This window comes from Schistocerca americana, chromosome 4, assembly GCF_021461395.2.
Source record: "Schistocerca americana isolate TAMUIC-IGC-003095 chromosome 4, iqSchAmer2.1, whole genome shotgun sequence".
Lineage (NCBI taxonomy): Eukaryota > Metazoa > Arthropoda > Insecta > Orthoptera > Acrididae > Schistocerca > Schistocerca americana.
The window spans coordinates 281,482,701-281,495,466 of NC_060122.1; the positions used below are offsets into that span (position 1 = coordinate 281,482,701).

Genomic DNA, 12,766 nt, shown 5'->3' on the forward strand with positions numbered 1-12,766 from the left:
CTACGGTAAGGCCATCTGTATCGCTGAGGCACGTAAGCCTCCCCACCAACGGCAAGGTCCATGGTTCATGGAGACTATAGACTACACATATTATCTGCTGTTGCATGGCAAGTATATTGTTCTATAAATATTAATCACAGCACACACCATATCATGTTATAAAGAAAAAAGGTAAGACTTTACTTTATCCTCAGTGCATATTGATGATTACTCCTAAGCATTACTATTTTATCATAGATATGGCTACGTTATGTGATGAGTTTAAAATTAAAAATAATGTCATGTAAAATGAGACACAAATATTAATGTATAGATCCATACATAGTTGACTAAGACTTTACCCATTAGCGCCGTGCGTTGCCATATGGCAACGTTTGTAACACTTTTTTAAAATCGTTGATTACACGACATCAACGAAGCAAGAGTGTTGGCAGCACTGGATTCCATTCCACAAGACTGTAAAGATTACTACAGTGCAACAGTTTTAACAATACATTTAAATTCTGCGGCATAAGCAGTGTTGAAAGTCACTGTTTGCTGAATGACGAAGAAAAATGGAGTATAAGTTCGAGTAAGTATGTTTTATACAGTAACTTACAATACATAATTTGGTTTTTTAGTATGGTTGTGCTTTAAATACTCAAATATATATTCTTTGGAGGTTACTGGTTGCTGTGAAATAAATTACGTTCATTATGTTGCCATATGGCAATGCTAGGTCGTTGTACTCAGTAAAAGGACGAATTTTTTCTTTTTTGTTTTAGAACAGGTTTCTTGCTTGCTGAGGCACTGGAGATTCTTTCTAATGATGATATTGAAGGTGATGTGTTTGTTGAGCCCCCAGATCCGAATAGAGAAGAATGATGGATTATTGTATGTGCGGTGGCTGGATAAATCAGTTGTCACAATGATCACTTCTTCATGTGGTACACAAGAAGTCGGCCAAGTCAAGAGATTCTCGCAACTAAAAAAGCAAAGGATTCCCAGACCAAAACTGGTAGCCAAATATAATACATATATGTGAGGTACTGATCAGATGGATCAGAATCTAGCATGCTATTGCATTGCACTAAGAAGCAAGAAATGGTACCGGGGTCTCTTTACATTGATGTTAGATGTCACCATACAAAACAGTTGGATTTTGTATAATAAAGCAAGAAACCAAACTATTTCTCAGCTTGATTTCAAGAGAGAAGCAGCAACAGTGTACTTGCAAAGACACCAAGCTTTACCAAAAGGAGCAGGGAGACCATCTGCATCAAGAGCATATTGCGACAACTGCATATCAGATTCATTTAGGTTTGATAAGACTGACCACCTCGTCCAGCACACAGAAGGAAAGAAGAAGAAAAGGTGTGCACACAAGGACTGTGAATCTATTGTGAGAACAATGTGTTCAAAGTGTAATGTGGGATTGTGTACTTACTGTTTTATTCCATTTCATGTAAATTAATGCTGAGCTCAAGGTTTGATTTTTGATTATTAATTGTACTGTGTTATAAAGTATCAGTTGTATGATGAAGACTGAATAATAAATTTGCACAAAACTTGTGTATGTAATAATATATTTTCAATAACCTACTGTTTTAGTTGAAGTTGTAATCCATATAAATTTAGGTAGTGAAAGCGCTTGGCGTTGCCATATGGCAACACAAATATCTCACTAATGGAGGTAGTGACTTTTGTCAAAACAACTCTGTTGTGTAAATTTATGCCTTTTACAGACATAATAACGCAATTTTTTTTAAAAAAATCACGAAAAAATTAATTCTGGCGCTAATGGGTTAATATGTTACAAAAGATATGTAAGTGAATGAATATTGTGTGGCTGTTGCAAGGTTCCATAATGCCACTAATCAGTTTTATTTATAGTTGTCTAATTCAGTTATGTTGTATTTTGTAAATCTGAAACTAATCTGTGCTGCCAAGGCACTGTGTGAAAGTAGTACAAAATACAGTACCTATCACTCTGGAGTGCTCACTACAGGAACAAATGTGTGTCATAAGCTGTAGTATAAATACATTGGGCAGAGAACCTGAAGTTAGTAATCAAACAAGTCTCAACCCTTACTTTGATCCATAACTGAGCATTGTGTGAAATTTGACTACATAAATATGATTTTTACAGTGCGATACTAAGGTTATAGATATAAATTATGGTAAAGAATCTGAGAACTACTGTGTGGTTACAGTATGAGAGAGCAACATAGATCATATGAGTTGTTTGAGTTTTATAAATAAACTAGCTTTCTGCCCACAGGTTTGCCCTCTTATGGATATGTAACATTTACTTCACACACACACACACACACACACACACACACACACACACACACAGAGAGAGAGAGAGAGAGAGAGAGAGAGAGATTTTCACAGTTATTATACGTATGTTTCATCTTTATGTGCACCAAATTTTGCTATGCAGTTTATATAACTATTTATTTGTACATGATAACTTGTGGATACAGTTAGATGTTGGACACAATTTAACACAACGCTGTTTCTCTTATTGTAAAACATCATCATTGATTACTTGTGATTACAATAGAGATTACTGGTCCACTATTATTTATCAATGAACTCTATCATGCTATCACAGTAATGGTCAATTACAAATGCCTTCACTGCAGCTTTGAACCCTAGAATGCTGCTTATTGCCTTTATGTTATTTGGTAATTTTCTAAATATCCGTTTTCCAGGATGAAGAACTCTATTTTGGCACAGCCTAGTGTTCATTTTATGCATATGGAAGCCACTTTTTTGCCCTGTAGTTTGGGTGTGAACATATTCATTCTTCAGGAAGAGAGTGTTATTTTCTATCACATACTTGTCTATCAGTACTACTGTTTCATATACAGTGAAGGAAAAATCTGCAATTCTAAGAAGGTGTTGTGTGTCATAAATGAAAGTTGGTAGATGAGTTTATACACCTGAAGTATGACAGCTATTAAGATTTTGAAGTGAGTCGATATTAGTCATGATTGCCTTTCAGGTGACAATGATGCTATTATCAAGATCTTACTGAGTATGAGAAGATAGATGTTTCTTCTGCAATACTGCAGAAAGACTTGGCAGGAATGTAGCTACTGTTCATGATTGTTGGCAACAGTGGTCAAGAGTATATATGGTCACAAGAAGACCAGGCTCTGGATGGCCATGTGGCAGTAAGAAAAGGGAAGATCATCATGTTTGGCATATGGTTCTGGCACATTGTACTGCATCTGCAGCAGCAAACCACAGTGCAAAAAGAACTGTTAAAAATCAGTTACTTCAAGGACATCTCCAAGCCAGATGCCCAGTTGCATGCATACCACTGACCCAAACCACTGCCATTTGTGAGTTCAGTGGTGTCAAGTGAAAGTTCATAGGAGTACAGAGAGGAAGTCTGTTGGGATATCTAACGACAGCTTGTTCTGCGTCAGTGTCAGTGATAGCTGTGTGTTGGTTATGAGGAGGCCAGTTGGAGGCCAGTAACCCTACTACCATGTGCTAGACACACTGTACCTATACCTGGAGTTATTGTCTGAGTTGCAATTTCATATAACAGAAAGAGCACTCTTGTTGTTATCCCAAGCACCCTAACTTCAAATTTGCATATTAATCTGGTGATTTGACATGTTGTGCTGCCATTTATAAGCAGCATCCCAGGGTGTGTTTTACAAGAGGATAATACTTGCCCACATACTGCTGTTATAACCCAACACATTCTACACCAAGTCAACATATTGCCTGGCCTGCTCAATCACCAGATCTGTCTCCTATAGAGTATATAATGGCACTTCATCAGGTGACAACTCCAGCATCATTCACAAACAGCATTAACCATCCCTGTATTGACTCAACCTGGTGCAACAGGCATGAAACTCCACCCCACAAACTGACATCTGGCACCTGCACAACACAATTTACACTGGTTATTAATGTACCAGCATTTCACATTTTCAATGACTTATCTCATGCTTACATTAATCTGTGATCTTGCAATGTTAATCTCTCAAGTATGTTATATAATGAAGAGGATAGATTGCTGCTCACCATATAGTGGAGATACTAATTTGCACACAGGCACAACAAGAAGACTGCTAGGCATGTACATTGTCAGCCAAAAGGCCTTCTTCTGAATTACACAACATAAACACACATTCATACAAATGCATACTCACAGATACAGGACCACTGTCTCTGGCTGCCAAGGCCAGACTGTGAGCAATAGTAAGTGATGGAGAAGTAATCTGGGTGACGAAGGTAAGGAGGAGCTTGGGGCAAGTAGGGGGAGGGATGGCAGGTTACGGGTGAGGGACAGTAGTGTTCCTTATGGGAGAATACAGATATGGGGTGGGGAAAGGGGAGGGCAGCTAGGTACTGTCAGGAGGTTAAATGGGTGGGGTGGGGGATGGAAAAGGAGAGAAATAAAAAGACTGTGGGTGCGTTGAAGAACGGAAGGCTCTGTAGCACTGGAGAGGAAACACGGAAAGGGATAGGTGGCTGAAGGACAGTGACTAGAGAAACTTGAGGCCAAGAGAGTTACAGGAATGTATAATATATTGCAGGAAGGGTTCCCACCTGCAAAGTTCAGAAAAGGTGGTGTTGGTACGAAGGATCCAGGTGGCACAGGCTTTGAAACAAGTCACTGAAGTGAAAAACATTATGTTGGGGAGAGTCTTTAGCATCTCTACGGTCCAGCTGTCATTATTCCATCTTGGATCTTTTGTTACTTACATATATTATGTAGACAACTATATTACCAAAATTTCATTACTCTAGATGAATTACTTTTTGGTGCTGAAATTTTTTTCCTATCAGTGTATATGCAGGCATGGAAGTGGAGGGATTTGCATTTTTTTGAAGAGTGGCTTGAAGACATTACCTTCTATAATTATGACTGAATATTTGCATAGTACTCACATTTTAGGCAGTCTTTTTTTCAGCACCTTTCTAGGATCCTCATCACATACCAAGATTTAGTCAGTTTTTTGATGAGTTTGTTGATATGCATTATCCACCTGACATTATCCCAGGCTGAGAGCCTGAGAAACTTTTTCAGGTCAACTCCATTTACAGCTCTGTCTGACAACTGGATATTTATAGTTTATACGACCTTTGCCTTGACATTATGGAAGTTGAGTGCTTCATTTTTCCATCATTTGCAATGGCTTTATTGTGTGTGAATTACTCTGCTATACTGTCTGTTATCTTTGTTATGTTTTCTATTTTTGAATTGATGAGAAATTTTGTTGAAAGTATTTTGACAATGTATGTCAATTACATACAGAAGCAGCAGCACTGGTCCCAGTACAGATACTTGAGGAACACATATTTCATCAGTTGGTAATCTGATGAATGGTTTGTAATATAGTTGCATTCAGTGTGATGTATTTCCACTGTTTGTTCACATCCACAAAGTTATGTCCTGACCTGGTCACTAGATGTGCCTCTGATGCCAAGTCGATTTAAGTTATGTACTAGTGCCTCAGGATCCATAATACTGAATGCATTTGACAAGTCATGGCATAAAACAGTAATATATTCAGCACTGTCCATTTTCTCACAAATTTCATTATGAATTCATAGATAGTAGTATTGATTGATTGGTTCTTTTTAAACTCATGTTGTACTGTTGACAGGAGTTGGTGTTTTTGCATATAGCCTGGATATAGCCTATAAGTCTTTCGTGGAAGACCTTCTCTAAAATTTTTGAGAATCCAGACAATAGGACTACTGGTCTGTCATTGCCAACTTCTTCTGCATTTCCTTTTTTGTACATTGGTTTCAATGTTGTAATATCTTGACAAGAAGGTAAAGCCCCTGAAGCCAGTCAACTATTGCATAAATGTGTTAGTGGCTTTCAATCATTTCACTATTCTTTTTATTACTTTATCATGTATACCATCTACTCTCAAAGACTGTTTCATTTTTAAGATTTTTATAACAGTCAAGATTTCTTCTGCAGTTGTTGGATACAGACACAGTAAGGTGGCAGGCTGTTGATCTTAAATGATGGCACTGTTGCATTTTGGTAAGTTGGAGTAACCTTACTGATTAATTCTCCACTTACAGTCATAAAATAGTCGTTGAAGATACTTGCAACTTGGGTTTGTTATTTTCTCTTTCTCTTGAGATAGCTTTTCCGTAGTGACATTACTTGTCTATTGTTTCAGGACTTTCCACTGTTTTATCTTAATCCTGTGGAAACCTGTAATTTTGCCTGGATAAGAAGTATGAAAACAGCTGGGCACAAATAGTTCAACTATTTAAGTGTCAAAATGGAACAAAAACTTTTTACATTTGTAATAAAGTCAATATTTCATAATCTGGCTGATGCAATAAATGACACAAGTAACAAACAGATTCACTTCAGTATACTTACAGTATTTCAAGTCAAATAGATACAGGGAAGAATTATCAACAGATCACTTTCAAAGATTTTTACATGTCATCCTTTCTCATGCCCACCTCCGACCCTAAAAGTAGCAGGGTATCTGTATTACTCCCACAGTACTTTTATACAAATCATTTATCATGTATACACTGAGTTTGGATGAAATTGTTTCAGGTTGTCCTGAGTTATATTTTGGTCTCAACGATCTTATTTTCCATCCTCAACCATAGGTATCACTGGTTTTCTTGAGTTATGCTTTTATATCACATCTCTTCACCTCAATCCCCAGCCATAAGTGTGCTAGGGGTGTCTTGCTGCCTTTTTAAATTTCTCCGAGTAGATAATGATATGTCTGCCAAGCTTGGAAAAAATTGCTGCAGGCATAACATAGTTGTGTCACTGTCTTTACTGTCCCCCAAAACCCTAGGGGCTAGAGGTAAAAAATCATTGAGACTGTCAATACTGAGCCTAGTGGTGCCAAACACTACAGATTTAATACCAGTATTGGTTATTGTCATATGTTTGTTACATATCAAAACTTATCATCTGCAGGTCTAGGCATGGTAGGACTATAATACTCACACAGTATTTTTACACACATAATGAATATATATATATATAAAACAAAGATGATGTGACTTGCCAAACGAAAGTGCACGTCGATAGACACACAAACAAACACAAACATACACACAAAATTCTAGCTTTCGCAACCAAAGGTTGCCTCGTCAGGAAAGAGGGAAGGAGAGGGAAAGACGAAAGGATGTGGGTTTTAAGGGAGAGGGTAAGGAGTCATTCCAATCCCGGGAGCGGAAAGACTTACCTTAGGGGGAAAAAAGGACGGATATACACTCGCACACACACACATATCCATCCACACATATACAGACACAAGCAGACATATTTAAAGACAAAGAGTTTGGGCAGTGGGTGTTGCACAGTTTGTCAATTCACTCTACATTCTGTTAATTTCAAACTGAAATCTCTTTTATATTGTTGTTTAGGCAATGCTTTCAAAGGATTACGATAGTGATCCTGAGTTTTATAATGAATTTAGCAGCTCAGAAAGTGAAGAAGAATGTTATGTACATTCATTGGAGACTGAAAGTGATGGTAGTTCGTCATTTCAGTGACAAGTGCTCACCAGTGGTACAAGATTAATACATCCACTGTGCTCCAGCCAACTGCTCCAAGATTTATATTCACAGGAAACCATTGTGAAATACATTTTTAGACCTCATAGCTACACCAAAACTAATAAATGAGTTCAAGTCTCCGGTTATTATAGTCAAAGTCCAGTACAAGAGTATACTTGAGATTTTATTATTGGTGATTTTCAAAATTTTGTAACTCATTATTTTCAGCATTATAAGCCATCTTTATAGGTCTATATGTAATGTCATTCATTATAGGAGGCTTTTATTTAATAAAAAATATTTGAAGAAAAAAATTGTTAAGTTAAGGGGTTAAATGTGGATATAATTTAAAGAGAAACATTAATGGGGTAATATTTGACTGTCACTAAAACATTCCTTATTTCTCCTTTAGTACAGAATTATTGTCGCTGAGTAACAAGATCACCTTTTGCTGCATTTTAAACTGCTTGTGTAATACCTCGAACACAAAAATAATCTGCAATGAACATCAGCAAATAGCAGAACCCTAGGTAACCTTTTACAAAATTATGAAAGTTGTTTATTTTTCAGGTGGTTGATGTTGCTGGAAATATGGCACTATAATAATAAACTGAAATAATACAATGGAGCAAATTACATGCATATTTTTCCTAACATAAACTGCTCAATAACAGCTCTTACGATATATTAAAAATTGTAATTATTACCTTGGAAACACGCTCATATACGTCCATTGCAGTCACCCACAGACATATTGCTTCAGCAGCCTTTGATGCTTTTCCTATAGCTTGAGCATTAAACTCTGGTTTTTTTATTTCAGCTCGAACTTTCTTCATAATGGCAGGAGGTATGTTGTCTTTGTCAAATGTTTTAAGGTTGAACAGAAAGCGAAAATCAGCAAGAAGCTTTTTAGCTGGTCCCCAGTAGTCATTTGACTGCAAAATAAAAAGATTCAGTGAAAGTGAAAGTTGCATAATGAAATGTTCGGATAATTAAAAAAAAGGAAACATGAGACTAACTGCACTTTTCAACAAAGTTCTTAACTTTTTCCATACCAGTATTCAAAATTAATTTTTCTGTATATGTCACAGCATTCTTACAGTTAATTTACATAAAAAGTTTCTCTAGATTAATTTATTCCATTCAGGAACAAATTGTTATTTTTATAAAAAGACAAAGTAAGATAATACATGAAGTATTTCACTTAAAATTCAATAGAACTTTTTTAATTATATGAATTTTTGCTATGCAAGGAATCGTAATACTGAAGAGAGTATATGGGTATACTGATTGTAGTTTTCTTTTGTTTTGAAGATTTAAAATAGTACTAGGCAATATATTTGCTCATTTGATACATGCATTAGTGAAGTGGCCACATAGAATTATTACCTGTTTTCATTAATTTACTACACTGCTGGCCATTAAAATAGCAAGACTGTGAAGGCAGCATGAACCAAAGAACAAATTGGTATGAAGTGTACTACATGTTTGGATATGCAAACCATTGACATTTTAGCACAACTGCATGATGTAGTTTGGAGCAACACCATTTACATTCTGCATATAAGGAAAGATTATACAGTAGTTTTCCCATTCAGAAATTGAAACTGAATGTTGGATACTTGTGAGAAGACAATGTTATACTGCCTGCAAAAGAATAAATATCTACCAGCAGATGTCAAAATTCAACAGCAGCAGTATCATCAGCTGTTGAAGCTGTGGTTTATTGTTCTGTGATATAACTGCTTGCATTTATCAGGATCCCAAGACTATTAAATGGGTATGAAACTGATAGGTTCAAAAGGGCCATATTCAGTGTCACACACAGGATTTTGGTAGCCCACACAACTAGCATATGAGAGGACAGATATATTGTTCACTCAGCTATGCTGAATTGTACAGACACATAATGTATTTTGGGTCAGAAAATGAGCTTTTTTGCAGCAAGTGAAGTACTAACACAAACAGTATGATGATGTTTAGAGCACCACAGACCATTAACATGAGGCTACAATAATGGCTTCCATTTATGTGGCAGCAAATAGAGGAATGTATTAACAGTCTACATCAATATTTGAAAACTTTTCCCAGAATACAGTTAAGAATCCTTATCATTACAATGCCTTCTTCTGATTGGTGGTCCCCATCTACAGACAGATGTAAGTCTACTACATTCTGTTAACGTCCTATGGAGAGAATAATGACGACAAAAAATACATAATCTGAGACAAAAAAAAGTGAGGTTTCTGTATCATTTCACTGTCCGATGCACTCATCCAATTAAGCTTAGGAGCACGTCAGAGTAATCAGCTGCTTGGGTAGTTGTAAATGTACTGCTTGTGTAATTTAAATGTACTACTAATTGTCATGTAATAGGAAGCCAAAAGCTACACTTCTCTTTTGTCAAATGATTTGATAGCAAACACTGTATGATCTTACATAAATTGGATCTCCTCATTTCATATTCTCCTTTTGTTTTATTGCATGTGTAATTATGAACAGTACTACATGCAAATGTTCTGTGGTTTGAAACTAGAGAAACAAGTATGCTCCCATGTACATCCAAATGCCATCAGTATTACAAAAAAACATTACTTTTATTATCATCACTTAATTTGTGAGATACAGTCTCCCTTACCAATTAATAACTCTAAAATTTTATTTTGGCACCTTGTTTTACATTTGCTGTCCACCACGTCCGTCTATCTAATGCACTAATGTCCTTGAGCATTGCTGATGTCTGAGTTCATTCCCAGCTGTTACTGAGAGAATGCTGTATTATTATTAGCATATGCAATTTGTGTGAAGCACCTCACAAGCTACATTACATCAAGTGGAGGTAAGCCAATGCAAAGCTGTATTCATCCAAATGATACAGACTTTGAGTCTGTAATTCAATTGTGGCTACATCATGCAAGTGAGGAAAACTTCTGCCTAGAGGTATGTGAAAAATAAGAAAAAAAGGAAAAGAAAAACAGGTTCACATGGTCTTGAGTGCCTTTTGTTAAAGGAAGCAGGACACAAAAACACAATACTGTTTTTCAGTCACCTGGTATAAAAGATCAAGCATGAACACCAGAACATTCAACTGAATCTGAGGTAGTATGGAACTTTTCACCCCCCCCCCCTTTCACCCAGGAGAAATGCTACAAGAAATAGTAGCCTGGACTGACATGAAAATGGAAACTCAAAGACAAAAATATAAATTTCCATACTGATATACATGACATAGACATAACAGAGCTCTGCGCTTTGCTGGGTTTTTTATTGTATTCTGCAGCATTCAATTAGAATCATGAGCATTCTAGTAGAGATATTTTTGTGTGTTATGAGCAACATCAGATCAATATACTTCTTTCAATGGTACACTTTGAAACTGCTACTACCAGAAGTAAGAGAAAGAAAACAGATCCTACAGCTGCAATTTCAGAATTGTTTTTGAAGTTAGTGTATAACTGCAAAGCTGCATACATAGTTTGTACCTCATCTTGTGTTGATGAGAAGCTCATAGGCTTCCATGATTGCTGCAAGTTCAAATTATACATGCCTTAGAAACACATAAAATATGGCATAAAACTGATGCTCTGTGTTAGAAATGTATATTTCCTGAATGTATGCAGGCAAAAATTCAGATGGGGGTATGCTTTCAGAAGAAGAACAAAAGTTCTCAGAACCAACACAATCTTTAATATGCTTACTGAAACCTATACAAGGAACAATAATACAAGGAACATAATGATAGCCAAAGGGCTGACTTATGTTGCAACAATGGGGAAAAACAAGAGAGAGATCCCCAGTGAATTCCTCCCCAGTAAAATCAGAGAATTTGGTTCCTGTCTATCTGGATTTACAAAAGATAAGACTCTTGGTTTGTATATGGCAAAAAAGAACAAGGCAGTGATGACAGAATTTGATAACCTCACCAAGAGGGGAGTAAATTCTCTGCATGAAAAATGCACCAAATATGATAGTGGTCAGTATACCAGGCAATGGCCAATGGCAATTTTTACCAAATCCTGAACATCAATGCTGTCAGTTCCTATGTAGCATACTTCTCATTCAAACATAACCAACAGATGAACAGATTTGATTACATGAAGAACTTGGTCAAAGCTCTCATCATATCTTAACTAGAAAGAAGACTCAATGAGATGAAAATAAATTGTGAACTCTGGACATGTATTCAAAGATTACTGGCGGTGTCAGAAGAGGTGGTTGCTTACACAGTAGAAGAAATGCTTGAAAAGAGGATAACTTGCTCCTTGTGTGAACTTCATAAGAAGAGGAAGACATCTGATATTTGTTTTCTGTGTAAAAGTCCAGTGTGTCTTGAATGCACTAGAAAACTTTGCTAACAATGTGCAGAGCAGTTTTAAAGAGCAAGCAGTTTTCCTTGTTGCAAAAATATCTATTCTTCTGTATACAGAATAATTGTATTTTTTCTCTGAGTTGTTTGCTATACATATAGAGAAGTAAACTTTCATGTTTTCTTTTTTGTAACAGAATGATAGCTGTGAATATTACACACATGGGTTTTTCTTTTCTTATTTACAAAACATGGCTGTTGTGCATCTTTAGCAACAAATACAGGGTTATTACAAATGATTGAAGCGATTTCACAGCTCTACAATAACATTATTATTTGAGATATTTTCACAATGCTTTGCACACACATACAAAAACTCAAGAAGTTTTTTTAGGCATTCACAAATGTTTGATATGTGCCCCTTTAGTGATTCGCCAGACATCAAGCCGATAATCAAGTTCCTCCCACACTCGGCGCAGCATGTCCCCATCAATGAGTTCGAAAGCATCGTTGATGCGAGCTCGCAGTTCTGGCACGTTTCTTGGTAGAGGAGGTGTAAACACTGAATCTTTCACATAACCCCACAGAAAGAAATCGCATGGGGTTAAGTCGGGAGAGCGTGGAGGCCATTATATGAATTGCTGATCATGATCTCCACCACGGCCGATCCATCGGTTTTCCAATCTCCTGTTTAAGAAATGCCGAACATCACGATGGAAGTGTGGTGGAGCGCCATCCTGTTGAAAGATGAAGTCGGCGCTGTCGGTCTCCAGTTGTGACATGAGCCAATTTTCCAGCATGTCCAGATACACGTGTCCTGTAACATTTTTTTCACAGAAGAAAAAGGGGCCGTAAACTTTAAACCGTGAGATTGCACAAACCACATTAACTTTTGGTGAATTGCGAATTTGCTGCATGAATGCGTGAGAATTCTCTACCGCCCAG

At 36.7% G+C, this 12,766-nt stretch overlaps 1 protein-coding gene across 1 annotated transcript in view; it reads right to left on the reverse strand.

Annotated features, from left to right (window-relative positions):
- Window positions 1-12,766, reverse strand: part of LOC124613409 (dynein axonemal heavy chain 7-like) — a 755,469-nt gene that overhangs the window by 357,104 nt on the left and 385,599 nt on the right. The window contains exon 19 of the mRNA XM_047142112.1: window positions 8,223-8,450. Coding sequence (XP_046998068.1) covers window positions 8,223-8,450 — 228 coding nt within the window. The remainder of the gene's footprint in view (window positions 1-8,222; window positions 8,451-12,766) is intronic.